This window comes from Clavelina lepadiformis, chromosome 9 (assembly GCF_947623445.1).
Source record: "Clavelina lepadiformis chromosome 9, kaClaLepa1.1, whole genome shotgun sequence".
Lineage (NCBI taxonomy): Eukaryota > Metazoa > Chordata > Ascidiacea > Aplousobranchia > Clavelinidae > Clavelina > Clavelina lepadiformis.
The window spans coordinates 2,846,036-2,869,157 of record NC_135248.1 but is presented as its reverse complement, the minus strand read 5'-3'; the positions used below and the strand labels follow the sequence as shown (position 1 = coordinate 2,869,157).

The 23,122-nt window shown below is 33.2% G+C and overlaps 2 protein-coding genes across 3 annotated transcripts; one reads left to right on the top strand and one right to left on the bottom strand.

Moving 5' to 3' along the window:
• The first annotated feature begins 407 nt into the window (after positions 1-407).
• Positions 408-6,735, top strand: LOC143471159 (uncharacterized). Its single transcript, XM_076969537.1, has 11 exons — positions 408-566; positions 1,249-1,315; positions 1,921-2,089; positions 2,340-2,454; positions 2,586-2,770; positions 3,392-3,547; positions 3,722-3,799; positions 4,138-4,275; positions 4,603-4,707; positions 5,004-5,171; positions 5,441-6,735. The coding sequence occupies exons 1-11, from the start codon at positions 560-562 to the stop codon at positions 5,600-5,602; spliced, it is 1,350 nt and encodes a 449-aa protein (XP_076825652.1). The 5' UTR covers positions 408-559; the 3' UTR covers positions 5,603-6,735.
• Positions 6,736-7,928: 1,193 nt separating this feature from the next.
• Positions 7,929-22,548, bottom strand: LOC143470466 (unconventional myosin-Id-like). Of its 2 annotated transcripts, XM_076968618.1 has the most exons (25): positions 22,254-22,548; positions 21,945-22,051; positions 21,292-21,393; positions 19,408-19,493; positions 18,777-18,950; positions 18,533-18,662; positions 18,323-18,462; positions 17,142-17,229; positions 16,922-17,037; positions 16,669-16,745; positions 16,390-16,528; positions 15,671-15,883; positions 14,832-14,977; positions 13,704-13,836; positions 13,309-13,475; positions 12,791-12,877; positions 12,219-12,236; positions 11,634-11,754; positions 11,308-11,420; positions 11,030-11,140; positions 10,672-10,816; positions 10,304-10,408; positions 9,853-9,966; positions 9,349-9,503; positions 7,929-9,049 (listed from the first exon to the last, which is right to left on the bottom strand). In XM_076968618.1, exons 1-25 carry the CDS (start codon positions 22,349-22,351, stop codon positions 8,890-8,892), a joined length of 3,045 nt encoding a protein of 1,014 aa, XP_076824733.1. In that variant the 5' UTR covers positions 22,352-22,548; the 3' UTR covers positions 7,929-8,889. The 2 variants fall into 2 exon arrangements, with proteins under 2 accessions (XP_076824733.1, XP_076824734.1); XM_076968619.1 differs by lacking the exon at positions 12,219-12,236.
• Between the last annotated feature and the right edge of the window lie 574 nt (positions 22,549-23,122).

Below are 23,122 nucleotides of genomic sequence, written 5' to 3'. Positions count from 1 at the left end.
TTTTAAATTTCACCCTGTTTTTGACAGTTCACTTGCATATAACTTCATTAGGTCACTTCAATGTTTAAGAGAAAGTTTTATTTTGAATTTGCTTTCTTTTCCAATCTCACCAAGCTCAAATTTTGAAAATTTTTCCTTGTTCTTTAATTTTTTAATTCAAAAATAACAACTGTACAAAAAATGTTGAGAAAAAATTTATAAAAAGACTCCCTTTTTTTAATGAAATTAAATCTCATAATTAACAGTAACTATATTATATAGCGTATTTTAAGAAATTAACAAGTAATAATACTCCATATTAATTGTATTTTAAACTGCCTTTTAATATGGTACTCTGCCATCCTTCCAAATAAATACTGAAGTAGGACAGTGCGTAACCATGACGACTTAATGTACGCTGAAACGTCATCATATGCCGGCCGTGTACTGAATTTGTTTTGTAAACAAATTAAAATCATAATCAGATTTAGAACACATTTGTACAGCATAGAAGATATAACTGAAGCCTTTCCAAAACATAGTCAACTCTGTTTTAACTCATAAACGAAAAAAAGAAAGCATGTCTGGTAAGTTTTACAATTGTCTTTATGTTTCATATGTAGGCTAGGCTATACTGACTAAAAAAACTTGCCTATTAGCTAAATGAATAAGAAACCCTATTTTTGATAGGTCATGCAGTTGTATATGTTATCCAAAGATTAATAAAATAATTCTATTTTTAAAAATGGGTGTTTTTACAATGATTAGGCTAGAATTGCCTGACCAATTTTTGAATAAATTTGTAATGAAATGATTGTTTATCGTTCCTTAGCCTGTAAGGACGACCACTTCAATTACAAAGTTTGTCTGTAGAATTGTTGTATGTCCTCGATGATAAATGAGTCTCAGGTCGTTGTTTCGCTTCTCTTAATCTTAGAATCAATTGTATACCATGACAACTGTATAAACTGGTTATATTGTTTCTTGTTTAAACGATTACATTAAATAAGACATTGTGACAGCTACATAATAAAGTCGACCACTTTCTATGGTTAACTTCGTAGACTGTCACGCATTGAACAACTATGAATAACAACACACGCAAAGCAGGCATGCACGACATTTTTGTCACGACTTAATACGATAAGCAGAGAGGAATCGATTACGTAACGCAATGCTTTGCTTTGCCGATTTCCGTAAACAAGTATTCTATGCGGCATTCGATTTGCAAGCAATTTTATAATATCATCACAAATTTATTTTTTGCAGATTTGAAGACAAAAAGTAAAGTTAGATCTTTTAAAAAAGTGACCTTATCACCTGCATTTTCACAGGGGTAAGTTTGTATTTTAATCTCAAATAAAATTTTTATCGTTGAATGCGTAATTTTATTTCGGCTCGGTAGTCGAGTAGACTCGCAATAAATGTGGCTCGTTTTTCGTGTTCGATACCCATAGTGGCACCATACCATTGTAAAGCACTTGGGCAAGGCGTTAACAACACTCGCTTCTGTTCAGTAGACCTGGTGGACAGTTCTAAATTCGGCCAATACAGTACAAAAAATCAAAATAAAACAGTCAGAGCTTGCACAAAGGTTAGTTCAATTACTGGGTCTTGAGTGATGAGGAATCATTATCAGGTTTAAGTTGTGCATAGACTTTTCTCAATCCGAGGATAAATATTGTCCTACCATACCATTTACAAATAATTTTCAGGTACCTTCGGTAATCACGCATCCGCCATATGTTTAAGTAGGCTACTGTGCGGTATGGTGTGCCAATAGCGCAGAATTACATGGAACATTTGTCTGCAAACTTGAATGTTTGCTTATTGTTATGCACAACCTCCTGGAGCTATAACCTAATGGCATTTTATTAATGGCGATTTTAATTGCTGCAACATTATTTTTCAAGTTTATTCAATTTTTCTTATTTTCTACAGTAAAAGCAGCACACTTAAAGATGTGGAAGCAGAATATATCAAAAATTTGCAACAACAGATATATTTTCTTGAACTCGAGGCTGAATATCTTCGACAACAGACTAAGAAAGCAACTGATATTCATCCAAAGATGACCAAAGAAGCAGATAGGATGATGTATAAACTAAAGGTCTGCAAAGATTTATCTAAATACCTTTATTACATACCTTTTTATTATTGTTAGTGCTTACGTTTATGAGGTATCGGTGTACAGTAAATTTCTATTGTGACAACAACGTATTAGGCTAATGTCTTATTGTAAATTTATGAATGGTATGGGGCTTCTGGAAACTTTTTAATAATCTTTACAAAACAGATCTTTCTGTTTGAAAGGGTATAATTTGTCAAAGAAAAATAAACCTCTATATCTTCTTGTGTAGGACATGCAAAGCGATATGGATGGTTTGAATTTGGAAGTTTCTAGAAAAGATGCAAACATTGCAATGTTGACAAACGAGAAAGCTAGGGTGACGGCAGAGCTACATGCTTTTGAAGGTGCAAATAATTAAATAGCAGAAGTCATTAAAATTTTAATTAATTACACAAGTTTGAAAAAGATACAGAAGTTCTTTAAACCAAAAGGGTATTAATTGACCCCAAAGTTATTTAGATTTGTGAAAATGCAGATAATTTTCGTCGAGAGAAGCTTCTTCTGACGGAGCAAGTGATCGAGCTGAAAAAGATGAAGGAAGTTGCAGATCGTGAAATCGCTTTAAAAGATTCTGAAATCGTTTCGCTTAGGCAAGAACTTGAAAGAACTGGATCCAATCTTCGTCACGAAAAACATTCCAAGAATTTACTTCAAGCACAGGTGGGTGAAAAGTTTTCCCAAAAATACTCTTGAAATGAAGCTTGAAATTACGGCAGAGGTAAAATGATTTTAGTTGTTGATTTGACTTCAGTCAACTTGAATTCCCTTTCTAGGTGGCTAGGCTTAAGAATCATTTATCTGAAGTGATTAATTTGACTTGATTCTCAATAAGATGAACGTTAATGTCAAAAACTAGTGTTTTTTGTAACAACTGCGAACATTTTATTAACAAATCCAGCTCCCTGAAAAAATTATTGGCGAAAGTCAAAATGGCCTTGATGATTGGTAATAAATTAATGACATGCATGGTGTGAAATTACCAGCAAATTTTATCAAAAGATGAGCAATGATTTTACTTGAATCAAGTCATCCTTAAATTAGATTGACTCGAAGTAAATCAAGTGAAAGTGTTATTTTACTCAACTGGATCTGACATAAATCAGTTAGTTAAACGTTAACATCATGTCTGAGCATTTACACCAGTACCGATAGTGTTCAATTTACAACACCTATGAAATACTTAGAGAAAAACACAATTTAAAACAGTGTAGAATTATTACTACTTACTGAAGAGTTTTTGTTTGTTGCGTCGTGTAACATTACTATTTCGTGTTGTTCCAGCATGACCAAAGAGTTGCCCAACATTCAGAAACAAGTGCTTTGCTCGAAGAAAAAAGAGGTGAATGTCTACGAAAACAATCAGAAATGCATTACCTTGAAGAGAAATTCAACACCAGTACAATGGCAATTCAGGACAAAATCTCCAGAGAATTGAAGGTAAAAATTTTGCAATAATATGAAACAATGTGAATGAAACAATTTACCCCATCATTATAAACTGACTTAAATGCAGTTAGCATTCGAAACACTAATGCATTTGAGTGTTAATTTAAAAATAGTTTTAACACATTAAAATGCCCGGAAGTTCTTTTGAAAATTTTTTATGTTTAGGATGAAATTCTGTCACTGAGACAGCAACTTAGAGCAACAGAGGCTCAAGCAACACAAGACAGGATAATGAAAGATAAGGTGAAATATAAAACTAAACCTAAGAGTGTGTTTGTTGCTATTGCTGCAACTTACAGTAGAAGTATATTACTCAGTGTATTACTAGTTAGACTATATTAATAAAAAGAAGTAAATAAACGAATTTAGATTAATTTAAATGTGCTGGTTATAACTTGCACGAAACTATGTGTTGAAAACGTGTCAAGGATACAACAATTTAACTAGTAACTATGTTTAAGTATAGTATAGTATAGTAACTAGTTACTACGGTAATATAATAACAATATGTTAATATACAAACTATTACAGAAATACTATTCAACCAGGCATTTACTATTACGTCATCATTTACTGTTCAGCTCGTCGAAAACGTGTCAAAATTAACGCACGAAAATGCAGCTCTGCATTCCAACGTGCTCGATTTTAACAAACAGCTGGATCATGAGAGGATGATGAGAGAGGAGAAGGATGCAAGAGCTGCAACCAACTCAACTCATGTTTGTTTAACTTATTTTAGACGTGACTAGCTCTAGTAATAGCTTAGGATTAATTAGCTGTAAAGGTAAGGTTGAGCAGTGTTACCACCAAACTGTGAAGTTGGGTAAAAATCTGAACCAAATAGATTTATGTCGTATCTGCAGATTTGTAACTTAGCACACATCGGCTTGTTTTTTATGATGCAATTTTCATGCAGTCGATTTACCAATTTATCTCATCATCCATCCACACAGACTTTGTGTTTACCGCTTAAAATTAAAACATTAACTTGGGACAAGCAATTCAAAATGGTGCGAACAGCTGCTACACGTTGGACATTTTTGCAGATTACAGAATTACGCGGCACTGAACAAGTTCTCAAACTTGAAGTACAGAAGATCCGAGAAATGTTGGAATACGAAAGAAGAAAGAACAGCGAACTGGAAGCACAGGTTGGAGAGTATTACTGGAAATTAGTATGTTTTGGCACATGTCTGGGTCGATGTATTGAATCAGTCAAATTAGTTACAACAAGTTCTATCAAATTATCCAATGTTATTTATCTCTGACATTGACAACTTTCTGCACATATATTTGTAGAATATTTAAAACAAATTTGTTTGCTGTGTGATATCTTTCAGCCTTACTTGAAGATATCACACAGCAAGCACTTAGCAAAGGCACTAACACAATATTAATTCATTTAAAGCCAAAAGCAAAGCAAGCAAATTTTTTAAAATGTCCTCAGATGCTTAAAGCTCAGGATGGGATGTCAAGTTCCCACTTCCACACTCGCACCGTACAGAGCAGACTGGATGAAGTGGAAGCAAGATTTTCGAGAGCTGATGGGGATAACGCTCAGCTGCGAAAAGATAAACAAATCCTCGTTGAACACGTCGCACAACTTCAAAAGAAGGTGAGATAATCATGGCAAAATATTACCATAAAGACTATGATCTAGCGTTTTTAGATGTGATTTGGCTTTGCATAGTTTGCAGTTTGCTCTCGTTTTTTTTTTCATTTATTAAATTTTGAAAGCTGCTGAAACATAGATAAGATTGGGCTAGATTGGCAACTTTATGCAATACACAGGATCCTCAGAATTCAATTTTATCTACCTGTGGTTTTCCTAAAGCACATTAAGCAATTCCTTTAATGTATCTGCATGCATTGCTTATGTCGTAGCTTGATCTAAAAGAAGCAGAAATACTTCGCTTGGAGTCACACATGCACACGCTGCAGACGGATGTGAGTGGGTTGAAGACAGAGATTGATCGAAGTAAGTCGCTACAAAGTGAAGATTGGGGCAAATTATCGAGGACTGTTAACAGTCTTAGAATCACATAAAATGCGTTGAGATGTATTAGGCAGCCTACATAGTTGTCTCACTATGACAAGTGATTTTAAAAAACCTAGAAAAATTTTTAATGCAGCTATCTCACGTTTTGTAGCTATGCTATCTTCTAATCAAAATTACACAGTTAGGATAGTGTGCAAGTGCTTTTGCTCCAGCCTGGTTTAAGCAGTAGGTCGAATTTTTATCAATAAATTTGAAAAAAGTTTGAGGATTTTTCTGTAAATACCGGGATTTTGAAATCAAGCATACTTTTTGATAGAACACTATGCTACCTAATTTAACTTACTTCAAAACGTTTTGTATGCATTTTCTTTTTCTATGATGATGAGATTTTGATTTTGTGTTTAATATAGAAATCTCTTTTCCACATCATTTTATTTCAGAATGAGCTTTTGAAACCTGTTGTCTCTGTATATCTATAGTTGCTATTGCTAAGTTATAAAACCCGGGATATTATTCATGCGTAATATGGTGCTTGTTTCACTATTTTTACATTATTTACCGATGCGAGCGATTATCTACCTTGCCACAGTTGTTAATTTTTGCTCACCTAACACTTCACAAAATTATGTTTTTCTTTCAATACCATAAAAGCGTTAATGAATCAAGTCGATGTGTCATTTGTAACTGTTAAAATAAATTGAAGGTTAGGTTATTTCCATACCAATATTGAAAATTGTGTGGATTTCCTACTTCATAAAATGTCTTTTGTTGTTCCTTTTCATAATTTAACGACGTAAATCATTAATAATTAATTAAGGTTATTTATTTTGCTATACGTTGACAACCTATTATGATAATGTCTTTGTATTTCCTGTTCATACTGGTTTTTGAAAATGTTTTAACTAATTTTTCCACCACAAGCTTTGTAGGTGCAGTTTCATGTTACTGGTCTGGTCTGTGTTTGCTTTTAGAACGAGTAATGATGGAATTTGCTTTAATGTGTCATTGTGAAAATAATAATATCACAAAATAATGTGTCATTGTGCCTTAATTTCTTACTGTTTTTGTTGTAGTTACTGCAGTAATGTCAACTGTAGCTATGTAGTTGCGTATCAGTAAGCTGTGTGCCCCTGTAACCATATGCGCACTGCTTTATGAAAATTACACAAACTTTTCAGGATTTTACATGTTTTGATTAAAGTTGATATTATTTGATATAGGAAGGTTGAATCGCAAGTTATGGATCACAATCATAGCAACACAATATGTGTTGTACAACATACCGTATCAAATAAGAAACAAATAAATAGGAACATGCGATTTTTGTGATAAATGGAAACATACATACAATATAACAGGGGCGGGCAACTTCTTCGGTCGGCGGGCCTGATATGAGAAAATCAAGTACTTGGCGGGCCGGATTCCTGAATAGATTGGAACGCAGCTTTGTCTTATTAATGTTCATGGTCGAAAATGTTTGCTCATAAATGTATGTAGACCCGAACAGAACAAGTAGATTCATGGCCATCTTTCTCAGGTTGGCAAACTTGGACTTATTCAGTGACGCAATACAGGGATTGCGGCAGAATGTGGCCGCAGGCCACATTATCATGTAAGACCGGAAACTGTCTGCGGGCCGCTCAAAATCCCGTCGCGGGCCGTATGTTGCCCGCCCCTGCATTATAACAAAGAAGCACATCATGTGGATACAATTAAGAGAAATACTTATCAAGCTTACAACAGACTCAAAACCTTTCTGTTTACCTAATCCAGTTACGAGCTGAGCTTACACAAGCTGTAAGCCAACAACAACCAAACAAAGTTGTTTACCCTAATGCTCAACACTGTTTTAGTAAACTGGCACACTGTTAGTTAAATGTCAATCTCATTTCGCAAAATTTTTCCTGTCACTACACTCTCCACATTAGCTACATACATACCTTGGAATCAGTTTCCACACTTGTGTAAGTGCACATGTATTCAGTTTATAGCATTTAATGTGTTGTAATCTGTGTGCTAAAAGGTACGTTACCTTAAACAAACTGACAAAAGCTGAAAAGATGAAAACTGTTTTGTTAAATATTAAATGTTGCACACGTTGACCAAAAGTTGTCGGCTAATTAACCATATACTGTATTACCAGGAATTGAAGTTAATGCATTTTAATCAAGGGGAGACAATTTTTCAGGGAAAATTATTTGCAACCAAGAATTTAAAGTTTATTTCTGTATAATTGGACCAAACGTCTGGAATGTTTTTCTGTTTCTATGTTTATGCTGTTCTGTTTAAAATACCACAATGTACCTACAGATTATTCTGTAGTTCCTAATTCTTACCTTTATTGATGCACTTAAACGTCAAATATCACAACAATTATTTACTAGACGAGATTATTTTATTCTACACCTGCATAAAATCGATACACGGTCATAAGTAACAGGCATAATAATTTTCACAAAAAATGCATATACTACATAAATAACTGACATTGATGATAAGCAGGACTATTATATAAAGCATAATGATTAAGAAAAAAACGATAAAACTGTACAAGAACAATTTATTAGTTTATCGGTCCTTATGAAACAATAACAAACACGATTTTGGAGTTTCAGAGTAGCATATTTCGAAAATAGATCATAAAAATTAATTTACTGATGACAACACTGCTTTCAAGTTACACTCTTTGATTAATACAGTGAGTACATGAGTCAAGTAGGTGTGTAGAAAATGCAAGTTCTGCTGAAATGACCACAAAGGGATCTATGTTTATGGTTTATACACGTGGCTGACTATGTATAACGTAACCCGTTGAATAAAAATGTCAACGCTTTGCGGTACTTAATGCATTATTTCATACTACTAAAGCTATATCATGCTATCAACGGGTAAGAAGTTTCAAATTCAATCAAATTTGTTTCAAAAACTGAGTGTGTTACTGCTGACGTTTGTAAACGTTGATTAGCATTAATAAATCCGGCACTTCTGGTGATTTACATTTGTGCTTCATTGACCATCAACTATTGAGCTATGTCATTCCACTTAAAGTCAAAGTGGTCGATTACTATGCATAAAAATATAATGAGGCTCAATTGTTATTTACAAGTGTGGCACATGATAATCTTAAAAACAATTAAAGTAAACAAGCAATTATGGAACAACAAGAATACCACAATACTGATGACCTACAATTTCTGTGATTGTCAAGTGCGACACAATTTCACTGACGAAGCAATAGGGCATACAATTAGTAGCAAAAATATGAGGAAACGAATATACCGATTCTTTCTATTGGAAATAACAGAAGATTTTCTGCGTAATTTTGAAGGCAGCTTCACGTCGGACAAGTAACCAACATTAACATGGTGTTGGAAACTTTCCGGAAGTTTGTTGATGCATTGTTTTGTTGATCGACGGATATGGATTTACTTTTCCCACCCAGTTTGACTTGTGCTTGTTGGACAACGTTGACACGAAGTTCACTTCTCAGTTCTCTGAAATGGAAAAATAATAAATGAACATCAGGTCATCATCAGATTTATCAACATAAGAAATATGATATTTACAGATTATTGGAAAATTTATGACACTAATCAAGAAGCTACACAGCTATAAATTGTTGTAATTAACTAATTAATAAACTGATAAATTAATTAAATTTCAATAACCAATAAAAATTAATTAGATTATGTATCTTATATTAAAATATACAAAACAAATTTTCACCAACTTTGCATCAACTCATCTTTAAAACAACAACTACATTGTTTTTCCTTTCATAGGGGTAACTTACGTTTTAACAAGTCTCAATATTCTTCCGACAGCTTCCGGGACTCTGTCATCTGCTTGAGGAGTTGTCTTGTGGATGCAAGTCACCAAGTCATCGTGACCTTCCAAATGTATTATCAGAAGTTGATCCGTACCACTTGATATGGATAACCCAGTAATCTAAACAAATGTTGGCTTTTAAACGCGTTACACATGCTTATGAACATAATAATTTATGCCATATGCTTATACTTTTCTTTCCAATGCGAAGTAACTATTTTGTCAGTAGATGATATTGTGTATAACTATAAAACGTAAGGCAAGGGACAGAAATATTCTAATATTTAAATTCACTTGTAACTGAAATCATCAGCAAAGCAATCAAAACAGACAAAAAAGTACAATTTTTTTAGTCAAACACAAAATTTTTTCAAAAACTACTCAACTTATTATTATGATGTAATGTCAATATACTAACACACGACAGCAAATGTATCGCAAACCAAGCCGGAACATTTAAACCAAGTACCTTGTTTAATGGCACACCATGCATGGGCTTGTAACCCTTTGCAGGATCCAGTTTAAAAATCAACTTGTCCGTAACCATGATGGCACGATCTTCACTCTTATTGTGTTTGTTGACCTGCAGTTCAAATTGTGTATCATTTTTAAACGGAATAATACCTTAATAGCCAGACAAGCTTTCAACTATAAACTTATGCAGTGATAGATTTGAAACCAATTTAGCTTGAAAAGAAATAGTGCTTGTAAATTTTCTACAAGACTTCATATAACTAGTAACTTTGGTGAAATAATTATGAACAGCCAGTAACTTATAATTAGTAACTATAATATTAGAATAGCTAGTAACTAGTCTTCACAACTTGCACTATGTAGCATGTAGAGGAATTGTCACTACATTGTGGTAATTGTCTCAGTAAATCTCAGTACAGCTATGAATGATATAAAGCATCTTTCACCTTTCTCACATGTGCTGTGAAAATAACGTCCCTGAATCCGTGTTTTGAACGAAGTTTGTCAACTGAAGTAAGAAAAACTGAAGCCAAAGAAGCGTTGTCAGACATCTGTAGACACAGAAACAAAAACAACATTTAAAATGCTGTTACAGGTTTTATTGTTGATGGGCTTGCATTGCGAAGTAGTGGTTTGTAGACCTATATTAATGCTAACGGCAACTAAGTTATTACATACATTACAAAAGTTAACAAAAAGAACCTTGTAGTGATTTGTTTGTTTATCGTTAACAATCCACTTTATTCTGACTTATCAATTCACTTCTCATATTGATAATGATAGATTGGTAAATAAGTTGATAATGTGAGCTCACCGATGCCAGATAATTCCCTTCCCATTTTCTTGGCCTCAGCCATCCCTGCCTCTTGTTGTGGAGAGCATCATACGCAGCACACTTCATCTGGATTGCAGGCCACTGGTCTTTCGGAACTGATTTAATGAGGTATTTAGCTCTCCACCTATAACAACAAAACAGATAAATAATACGTCAAGATGTCACAACAAAAAGAAGGCTAAATCTTTTTTATGACATTCTTTACAGCGTAAAGATATGTTTACTTTAGTTTTAATTAATTGATATTAGTACAACTGAATTTTTTGAAACTGGTTTGAAAAAATTTCGTAACACGGATGAGACAATAAAAAAAAATCCAACTTAATTGGTAGTATACCGGGCATGCATAAGCTTCATCTGTTGAGCAAGGCTGATCAGAACTTTTGGTGGAACGGCCCATTGTACAGATTTCCCGAGGTCTTTCATTCTTTTTATATTGGCAAATCGTCTGAAAATGCAAAAATTAATTAAACGAACCATAAAAGCAGCTAATTTACCTTGTTAAACAATTAACAAATTGCTTTGAAAGGACAGCGCATGTTGATTTGATTTCAATCTTAGATAGGAAACTTATTGCAGGCTTTTTGCTGATAACAAATAGACACCAAGGCCAACCTGTTCATTTCGAGAAGGTAGCATCTCATCTTGTAGCGTCGATAGCGATTCATGATCTTGTAAATAGCAACAGTTCGTCTGTATCGTCTCCTAGCATTCGCTCCTCGCCACATCTGCAAATTAAAAATTACATCGTGCATGGTTTGTTTATCACGAAATGCATTGAAATGTTACAATTGATAGAATTTGCAGGTGTTTTACAATCATTTACTGCAGAAATCTACATTTAAATTGTAAAGTTATCAAAAGAGAACAGATGACAACTTTGTACTCTGGTACCAAAAACTAGGAATATTTCACTTTATATTCTCATCATTTTGAGCGACCTTCTGTAAAAGCACGATGATGTGAGGTATGAGCTCTGAGCGTTTCTCTTCGAGTGTGACCAAGGTGTTCGGTGTCCGAATGAAGACCTTGGTGTTCCCGTAAGCAACATCGTGATCGAACCTGTAAGTTAACAGCCCAAATGAGTCCAAGCGCACGTGAGAAAGTTGAAAAAACATTCTTCTTTGTAAGCAAATTTTTCTAATTTCGTAAAAATACTATGTTTAAAAAATGGAACCATGACTAGTAGGCTATGCGATATCAGGCTATCAAATTGAATGAAGTGTTAATAACTAGCTTCAGGGCACTTCAAAATGACAAACTTGACTTGACTTGTTACGCAAAGCTACTGCCAAATGGCACGAAACATGGCATGAAAGTTAAAAAAATTTAACCATTTCACTAAACTCAGCATATGTTATCATGTCTAAGTGTCTACATGATTACTAACTTTGATTAAACAGGCTCCTTTATAACATGCATTTCCTGCATTTAAAACGCTATTGAACATGCATATTGCCAATGTTCAATGAAATTTGTTAGTATGTTAGTAAGGACTAAGAATGCATTGGGTCATGCAACCTTACCCTTTGTCACTTCGAGAGCTGTATTTGATCAAAAGAAAAATATGCAACAAATGAAATATAACATACATACATATAAATCAAACTAAGGCAGAGTTTTATGATCTAATCCAACAAATTCATATCAAGTCTGTCATGCATTTTGACAAAGGGAACTTACCACAAAAACAAAACACATGCCTTAAAACAAAACTTTACAACAGAAGATGATCGAACCTATTGATTGTCTCTTTCTGAATATTTTGCGTTTTAAAAATCTTAATTTTCTGTAATTAATGTTGGAGAACATTGCAAAACATTTGTGTTAATTAGTTGGATATACTTTTCAGGACTGTATTTCGGTTCATTCTCAAAGATACATTCTCAATGACGCTAGAATGACAGCAGGTTGGTAGTGCAGTCATAATAGGAATTTTTACCAACCACTCCTGAATTTTTCAAACTTTAATTTAACTAAATTTTTTAATCTGCAAAAAATTGCTTTTGCATAAAATGTTAAAACAAAAAAGACCTGCTCGCAAAAAACTAAACAACAAAAAGTTACACCAAAATAATAAAATCGTGATTTGAAATACCTGATATCTTTGATAAGAGCTGTCACTGCTTCTTTGTCACTTCGACACTGATGGTTCGGCCAAGTATACGATGACAACATTTTGTATCTAAGGATTCAACACGTAATTGAATGTTTAATTTCGCATCAATGATAATAACACAATGCACAGTAATTAATGGGAAAAATCACCGAAACATCCCACAAATGAAAATTATCCGGGTTATTTTATCTCTTAACAATTTCTCTCAAATGTAAATGATCTTCATCTCGGAGGAAATATTAACAGATTGATCAATGCCCATCTGTTATTTTCTTATTTTCAAATTGTTAACGTTGTATTGTGGGTTTGAGCTTGAAAATCTCAAGTTTATACAAATAGTTAAACAACTAAAACAATTTGAGAAAGTTTTAAATCCCAAAATAGACATCACTACATGCAAAAGGAAGCTTTAACATCTATTAAATTATCAAGAGCACTGCGCAATTATTTGGTTACAATAATTAATCAACAGACTTATTTTCCATTTTTATTACAACCTTTGCAAGAATCTTTGGTATGGCTGCCTGTTAGCGAAGCCTGCTCTTCGGACCCGAACATTCTCCATGAGACCCAAATACTCCACCTGGTGGAGACATCTCTTGTCATCGAACTGAATCGGAGACTTAATCTCATTTGGCTTGATGCATCTCACATAATACGGTGCCTTGCAATTGTAATGCGCATGTTAATGTTAATGCATAACATGTGGAACTATAAAACGAATGTAGTTTAGCATATACTAACAGCACACTTCCTTTTCAAATTTGTTTTCGTTTTGAGAGATATACCTAAAATACTAATGTATAATCCAGAATTTAAGATTGTAGTAGCAAAAAACATGTTATATGTTGCAATTTTTGTTTAATTGAGTACAAATAACGGAATCAATCACTTTTGATGCCAGTTTTTCAACGAGTTGTATCATGGAGTTCTTGAAAAGTGTGCCTGCTGTCAGAGGACGTTTGGTCACTTCTTTAACGCTCTGTTGACCTTCTGGCCACATGTCTTTTATGACTGGGTTAGAGCTATAAAAGTAACAATAGTTCTAACAATATGGTGATAACAATAAAGCTCAGAAAACAGTAACAAGCAAAAAATCAAAAGTGATGCATGTAACATGCAACTATAAACTAAAACTAAGATTTACACTGATAAACACGAATGTTGAGGTTAAATTACATTTGTAAATTATGTTATTATATTGCAAACGTTGTTAATTGTTATTAAGTTAATTTGGATTTAATTTACAAAATCTTAAGTGAAAAATGAGTGATAACCAGAGTTAAAACGTGAACTAAAGAACACCAGCTGTGAGCTTAATTTCACCAGCAGTTATCAAATAAAAAACTGCGGATTTAATACCAGTTTAGCTTCAAAGGAATTTAATTTATACATTTAGCAATATATAAGTCAATGTCTCACACAACAAACAGTATTTATATACGTAAGATTTAAATGAAAATTTTCAACTGAGGGATTACAATATATTCAAAATAAAATTTAAGTTATGCCCAAATAAACTCTATTTCCTATGTGTGACATGTGTGCGTGTTGTACGGTTTTAAAATGAGCTTAAAATATAACAGCTATCACAATGATATCAACAATCTTTGAAATGACTTTATACCAAAGTTGGAGTTAAGACACCTAATTACAAAAGATAAACCACGGAATTTGATGACACGTAATTATTCTTTTAGTGCTAAAGGTAGCAAACAATAACAGGAAACTTAGTAAATGGGCGATGACGTCACTTGCGTTAGAACACGCAATGATAATAAATCCGCCTTAAGTTGTCTGATATTCTTGCTAGACAACAACTCTAAAGCCCAGTCTAAAGCCCCGCCTTTCTAATTATCAAATAATTATACTATTACACCCATTAATGTGTGTTTAATGATGTAATGTGATGCGTTAATACCAAAAAGACCTATCATTATGTGAAAACAGATAACACAAACCTATTACAACTGCCTGATAAGGGAAAACATCAGGACTATAATAGATGTAGTTGATGTACCTCTGGAAAAGCAATCTCTTAAAATCCTGGAAGAGTTGATCCTTGTTCTTCTCCATGAACCCGATCACGGAGTATGTCACACTGCCGGCGTAATGGATGATTCGAAAGTCACGGTCGTGCTGAAGGTCTTTGTCCTTTGGCACGAGCTGTGAAATGATTTGGGATAAAATAACTCAAGTTTCTTTCAACTGAGTCAAAAGTCTTGATTTGCACTTTTTGAAACATATTCTTTTTACCTAGCTGGCAATTAGTACCAGGCAAATGTAAAATGCAAGTCGCCAAATCACTATGAATTTAACTTGCTATTTTCGGCTACAATAGCAAATTCTACACGAACAGCCATTTCCCAGTTAAGCACACAACTTGAGTCTGAGCATGCAGTGCAAATCTATTTGGTACGTGGGTACTCAGCAATTGTTAACACAAAATGTTCTGTTATACTTATCATTACAGATACTCGAAAATAGCCAATGTTTTGTCACAATTACTGTACAGTACATCTGATACAATCTAAAATTCCACAGACAAGAAAGCTTTTAAGGTACAGCACAGTATCGTATAGTGTTTATGTCATCATGACGTTTTATGTTTTATATTCTCATGATGTTAGGGAACGCCTTTTTAATCTTTTTTTGGTCAACATTTGATCTGTATTGATGTCTATGACTACTAAATTACGAAGAAACTTAAATCAAGGATTTGTGACAAACATTCACAAACTTATCCATGATGCGACCTTAAACAGATGATTAGTTAAGTGGGAGATTACAGTAAATTGAAGCTATATATTCCCCAACAAAATAGCCCATTATATCGGTGTTTAAACAAACTCCAGTTACCCTTCTACTTGTGTAGTGTTCATGTTCCTTCAGCTTCTTGTCCATGGCTTCCAGAAACATTTGATCTGTGACAGTGCCAACATTCAAACAGGCTTCATCTAGAATTGCGATGATTCCTTTATGAGATTGTTCAACCAATTCGCAGATGACACAGTTGTTGAAGTATTCGACGTTTTGCCAAGTGATGCCTTCACGAAGATATTCTTCTTGTTCCTGAAAAAGACAGATGCCATATATTTTCAAAGTTTTATATATTTGCGAAGAATTGTTATAGTCAGAATGGAAGTACATTGATAACATGGAAATTTTTAAATAGATCATTCCAGGTTTTGGTTGCCTGAACAAAATGTTTAAAACCTTTTCTAAACCTAATTTACACATAAGGGCAGACCTAATCCACACATAAGACTTTCAATGTCAATACATTCATAATATTGCATATAAGAAAATCAATCAAGTTTGAAGATAAAAACATTATGTAACAGAAAGAAATAAATGACTCATTTTAAAATACCCTTCATTTACGACAGAGTAAAACAGGAAATGGCACAAAATGTAATTGAATTGCTGAACTAATGTTAAGAATAAACTACTCGTTATACACTGTGTCACTGCTGTACTATTTCCAATGTAGTGGGCATGAGTTATCTGGACGACTTGGTACAGCCAAAGTGCTTTTGGAAATATGGGCATGAATATCAAAATAAAAGTGAAATTACCTGTTTGAGTACGAGCTCAATGAAAAGTTGTTGAAGTTTTTCATTGCAGTAGTTAATGCAGAACTGCTCAAAACTGTTGTTGTCAAATATCTCAAAACCATAGATGTCCAACACACCAATAACTGTACTTTTGCCGTATCTAATATAAAATCAAATAAACAAGTTTTGGAAGGAAAAGCATAATTTAGTTATGACATGTTTTAATAAAAATGTAACTTTTTTATTAGGAAAGAATTTCGCCTGTGTGAAAAAAACTCCTCACAAAGATTGTAATTGTACCTGTGAACATCAAGCTTTACTTCAATTATTCCGTTGATGCGTTCCACTATCCATAAGAAGGCCCTTTCGTATACGGCCTGAAAAAATTAAAGACAATGACGCATGAAAATCATAAAATCTAAAACTTTTTAAATCAAAGTATTATTAATTTCCGAGTTTTAAACTGACAAGAGAATGGCATCAAAGCATGTTAATTCCAAATAAACACAACCATCTTACAAACTGCAATTTATATGAAGTTGCAGCCAATCACCTTTGCAAATGCATCCCTTGCAAAACATGCATCTTCCTTCGAATGGATTTTATTAATCACCTCCCCCCTTGCAGCTACAACCCTGGTTAAGAGGGCTTCTTCTGTGGATGCAGCATCTGCAGAAAAATGCACATAAATATGCTGTCTAATTTAAAATTTAAACCTTATTTTAATTTATTTACCGGCATCATATATAAGACAAAGGTGTGAACTAGCTTACTTGAGTCTATGAGTGAGGCAATATAATTCACAACCTCTTTGTTTTTGATTCTAACTTTTTGACCTTCTTCGACAAATTCTAGTTGACCCTAAATATATCAACATAAATCAAAATGTTTAATTTAAATAATACTTTAAATTTATTATTATTTTCACTTTTTTTATTTAAATTATTAGTAACTTATACGGTATCTACATTGGAAAAGTTCAAGTATTCACCAAAGTTCAATAATTGTAAGCGGACTTTTGCATTGCTACAAATTGAAAGCACGAAACCTTTAATAAGTGTCCTATGGTTATCGCTCTAACAAAGTTGCAAAAAATTCAGTGACTTCGCACACAAATGAGAAAACCATAATTTTAAATATTTTCTTTACTGAGAATGAGCCTGATTTGAATTCAAACAGAAACAGAAACAGACACTAATTACAAGATAACTGAGACAGAGGGAGATGATGATGTCATATTCCTCAAAATTATCACGAACAAAACATTTCAAAGTTGTCACAGCAGACAATTCAGTTGTCACAATAAAATTGCAAGCACATAATATGGACAATATGTCAAGGAAACTAAATCTATCATCAGTACAAAATGGTTATGATGTCACATGTTATCAATTTTTTGGAAGATATGAGTAAGACAACAAGATGTGAAGAAAATAAATTACAGATCACACATACACGAAGAATGACCCCAACAGAAACATGACACTAACTTTCACGTCACCTGCTGTTTTAATCACTGCCAACTTGTCTGCAGTTATGAAATAGTAAAAGTTAATGAAAAAGAGCTGAAGTAACCAAAATAAAATTTATAACCAGCAATTTACATTTGATATGCCATAGACCGCATAAAGTGTATGAGCAATCACGAAAAGCATCTGAAAATAACTATACCAATAAGATGACCTACGTCAGACCAACAACCTACGTCACACAGGAAAAACTGTTTTAACATCGGTATGTTTCAGGAAGTGCATAATGCTCATATATATTATCAAAAGTATTTTTGAAAGCAGTAGCGTTTGAAGTTTAAACTTAAAAAACTAGTGGATAATGGACTTTAAAGATATTTTGATTGGTTCTGATTCTGTTTCTATTTTACAGAGATCACACCAGAGAAAAAAAGTGATTCCAAGGTCAAATGTCTTTGTTTAATAAATAAATTCACGGCTCCTACCAAATGCAGCACTACAGCAAGTAAGTTGAATAAAGTTTGCTGCTCGTCATGACTAAAGCCAACTGATTTAAGTGCTCCAGACATTTCTTTGAATGTCCTCTTGTCATCAATTGACTTCATATTGTTCGTCTCTCCTTGATCTGGAATCACAAACAAAAATTAAACCACCAATAAAATTTGAGTCATTTATATGAGAAACTGGAACATTACTTGTGTATGTATAAGCGGTCGGATCTCTTTTTAAGTGCAGTGCGTTGAGAGTCTGTTCCGTTGATCCGAGCAAGAGTTGGTAGAAGGAGTGAAAGTTTCTTTCACCTTTTTGTTGGTGCACGACTCTAGACTGAAAGTAGAGAAACACATTTAAAAAAAATACAGAAACACAATTCCAGTTGTGAATGTTCATATAATAAAGTACAAGTCTATGATTTCAGCCAAATTTCACATCTTCATTTACTTTTTCGAGCAAGTATTTGTTGATGTGGCCACCGATTGGGTCTCCTTTAAAATCAAAGTTCATGTCCATGTATTTACCGAATCTTGAGGAATTATCGTTTCTAGTGGTCTTCGCATTTCCGAACGTTTCCAAGATAACGTTACTTTTGAGAAGTATGCCAGTGACCCTGTCAATCTACAAACCAATCAACAAAATTACACCGATATCAAATATGTTGCACTGGGCTTTGAAAAACTGTTGTCATTAACAAGAAAGGTGTTAAAATTAAGCATTCATATTTTTAAAAAACAAAGTTTGTAATCAACCAATGTTATGCTGATAATTAACAAATAACCTTTTCTATTTACATAACAAGCAACACCTGTTTTTGAAGAAAATATTATTTAAAACATGTCAAATGTTTTTTCGAAATGAGGAAATTAAAACATTAGTTTGTAATGTGTTCTTCTGATTTCTACTAACACGATTAAGTTACACGGATAGAGTAACAGCATAGAAAAAAGAATAATTCATTATAATGAACTCAAGACAGAAAATACTTCACAAACCAGATAGTAATATAACACAGGTGTAATTTATATCTGCAACAAAATGTACTGAACCAAATTGATTATGTTATTTTATATGTCACCTCTGACCGATGGCTGACATTCGTGATAGAGGCAATATAATTCATGATGATTTTAGAAGCCTCTGTTTTTCCAGCACCTGACTCACCTAAACAGAAATTAATCGGTTACTTAAAGGTTCGTCCACAACAAAAAAGATCATAAAAATATAACTTCGGTAACTTCAAAAAATAACCTAAACTGATTATTATTTTTGTTAAGAGATGGGTGATAGTCAACCGATAGGCGGCAGGTAAAAACATAAAATATGAAAATTCTGTGTTTGCTGAATATATGCATACCAGGTACACCATACATGTGCAAACAATAAACTGGCAGCTCAGCATAAACCAAAAAACAACATTAAAATTGATGTGGGATGAATTAGGAATATTATTAGTGTTGGCTGACTGGACATACTGTGGCAAACAAGTGACCAAATGCTTATAATGAACAAATATGGAGAAAATTAAGGCTTAAAGATCTTTTACTAATTAGGGTTTGAAGTAAAAAGTCTGGCTTACAACAGACACGAAGGCAGTGTTGGTGACATCATCAAGGCAGATAAGCAAATGAAAACGGAAGTGTGCTTCCTGAGGTAAGCAAGACTATGACATCATTCGCAACTTGAATCATTTTACCCACCGAGGTAATATACCACAGTAATGCCGTTGCGAGTATAATGCAATGTCACATAAACAGTAAAAACAGTTCAAAGTAACAAAAGAGGAAATGGGCCTTAAAACAGAAACTAAGGGATGCCATCATGAGTTTAATACCACCAGAAGTTATCACATAAAAAATGTAAAATTTGATTAATTTATTTGCTATCTGAAACTACATTTACTTTACAAATTTACCAATATTAATCTAAATGTCACAGACGACGTTTGAATAAAAATTACATGGGAGGCCTAAATTAACATATTTCACTAAAAGGATTACAAATATACTTATTTTACTTCATCAGAGTATTGCATGAACAAGTTAATTATGTTCAAATCTGTAACTTTGTTGTTGAAAAAAAAGATTGTTTGGTCATACAAGTTCCAATAAATATTCTTTAATATTCAGCTGGCTTTATATTCAATCAATCACAGAACCGAAAACTTGAATTTGTTACTATTAGTATTATTTCTTTTTTTTTGCATAGTAAAGGATTTGGTTCATTTTTCCCAGCAAGATTCGTACTTACAAAAATGGACAAAACTGGTACATAGTATTCCAATTCATGTTCAATTCATGCACCATGGCAACACATGCATGCTAAAAGCTACAGAAAAACTTTAAATGTATAATATATACTTTTAAAGCTGTATGTTGCTTGAGTATAAAATGTTCAAAGGAGAGGTGCATGTGCCTTTAAGATTATTTCAAAGCACATTCGTAAGATTTAAAAACTCGGAAACATGCTCAGTGCAAGAAAGATAAATGAAAAGGTGAAACGGTTTGGCACAAAAAATGTAACAGGAAAAAGTCCATTGCCTAAACCGGCTTAATTCAATGATTAACTTCTAAATTGTACCAAACCTTTTCAGCAAACAACATGCGCAAACATATTAAAGACGGATTTAGTAGTAAAGAAGTTTTAGCTCGGCATGTAAAAATTTGTTTTCTCTTCGTAAATTTCCATAATGAATAAATCATACACTAATAAAGTTATTTAGTAACAAAGTAACCAAAATGTAAGCTGGTACTAGAAGTTTCAGACGACACTAAAAGCTGATTATTGCAGTGTTTTTATGATAACATGACGATTCACAGAAATTAAACGATAATTAATTGCCAGCAAGCAAATCTTGGTAACATAAAACACTTAATAAAATCCCTAGAACTGTTTCAAACATTAGAATTTCAAAACAAGAAAACATGATGATGCAATAAATATTGTACTATATATATCTCACCTGAAATAACAATACAGGTATCTTTCAAGTATCTTTTCATGGTTTTGTATGCAGCATCAGCGAGGGCATAAATATGAGGAGGACGCTCCCAAAATTCTCTTCCTATAATTAAAAAGGATATATGTATTTATAAAGGTTTGGATTAGAAGACCAACATTGAAATAAGCATGACTTGTCTACAAATACGACTACTACAAACAAGTGTATGTATACACATAAACATATCCAATAACAAAATAATCTAAGTTCATTGAAATGTCCCAAGCTATCATGATATTGGAAGCTCTCTTTGGTAAAACACAACATATATGGTTTAATGCAAATTGTATGATATTATAATTAATAAATAAAGCATCTGCTTAACTTCTCAGGAAAGGTTGTAAGATACTTTTTTCTCGCCATCTTACAAAAGTTAAACATACAGCGAATAGACAAGAAAACAATTTCACATAGAAATTTTAAAATAAAAAAAAATATATACCTGTTATAATTTAAAATTCATTACTGTTTATTGTTCAAATATAAGGTAAAATTAGGGTCAAACATAAGGTTGTTTAAATTAAATCCATGCTAAACCTATTTGACTTTAATGTTAAACATACAAATGCTGAATGCAGCAAATATATGAATGCACACCAGCAAAGAACAATTACCTTTGTAATCTTTCACATATTCAGGTGTGTAAATATTCATTGATTTGTAAGGATTCACGGAGACAACAACTTCGCCAATGTAAGTGTAAATTCTTCCCCTTTGAAACCTGTGTTTAAAGAATCAATACTTTTCAATGTTTTAACTATTGTTTATTGCATAAAGTTTACTAAAGTTTTTCCCAAAATTTTTAAATTCAGAACATATCTGACTTCAGATAAATAACGTTCAAATTTCTCAATATAATGCTAAATCACAAGCTAAACAATTATCCTCATTTCCATGTCGAAATGCTCGTGTGATCCAAGTACCTGAGTTTTAAATTGTCCATAAATGCTTCTTTCGTCAGCTGGTCCAGAAGAACAAAGTCTCCTTTCCCAAACTCTTGGCTCTCAATCATATTCGCCATATTTCGGTGTTTAACTCTGACACTGTTGGCCCTTGACAGTAATCTTTTAGTACTGGTTGGTCTATATAAAGCTTAAAAAGTTAAGCCTTTTTAAGCTTAATTTCAATAATTTGCCAGCTTTAGCAGTTATTTAAGCATTTGGATATGGATTTTCAAGCACAACACCAAATTAAACTCTACAATAAACATCAAAAATTAAGTTCAAAACAAGCATATGATGAAAGTTTTTCTTATATTACACAAGCCTAAGCCCATAGCACACATGATAAAAAATTGAAGCAACTCCACTTAAATTATTGCCGCAAAAGAAATGAATCTAAACTGTTTCTCTGATAGACACTGGCACCGGTATTCAGGTATTGCTATAACTTTACGCTGACAATCGACATTGCGAGATCTGAAAGCGACTTTTAATATAGCCAATTTCGCTAACCCAACTACACCGACTACACGTTACACGACTACATGTCCTAAGCAAATGGCAATTATAAATTTAATTGGTTGTTCCAACAGTGCAGTTAAGCAATTCGAAGTTCAAAGAATGATGACAAGCCTGCCGAAAATACAGTAGACACGGGATACAATCGTTTATCGTCCATACAAAAGCAACGCTATGTAGAGTAAACATTAACACAACGAGGAGATGGGAAAGTTGCCAAAGGTATCGCGGTCGTCTCCCACTCCAGACATATAATATTACTGGTTAACGCCCTCCATCCTAATATAACTGGTGCTATATTTAAACTATTTGCGGAGTTTACGTTTGTTGAA

Coding starts and splice junctions, on each gene's coding strand:
- LOC143470466 (XM_076968618.1), bottom strand. CDS start 22,351: ATGGCGAATATGATTGAGAGCCAAGAGTTTGGGAAAGGAGACTTTGTT. Junction 22,052..22,253: donor ATGGACAATTTAAAACTCAG/GTACTTGGATCA, acceptor CTTTAAACACAG/GTTTCAAAGGGGAAGAATTT. Junction 11,421..11,633: donor TCATCGTGCTTTTACAGAAG/GTCGCTCAAAAT, acceptor TTTAATTTGCAG/ATGTGGCGAGGAGCGAATGC.
- LOC143471159 (XM_076969537.1), top strand. Junction 2,455..2,585: donor AGAGCTACATGCTTTTGAAG/GTGCAAATAATT, acceptor GTGAAAATGCAG/ATAATTTTCGTCGAGAGAAG. Junction 5,172..5,440: donor TCGCACAACTTCAAAAGAAG/GTGAGATAATCA, acceptor CTTATGTCGTAG/CTTGATCTAAAAGAAGCAGA.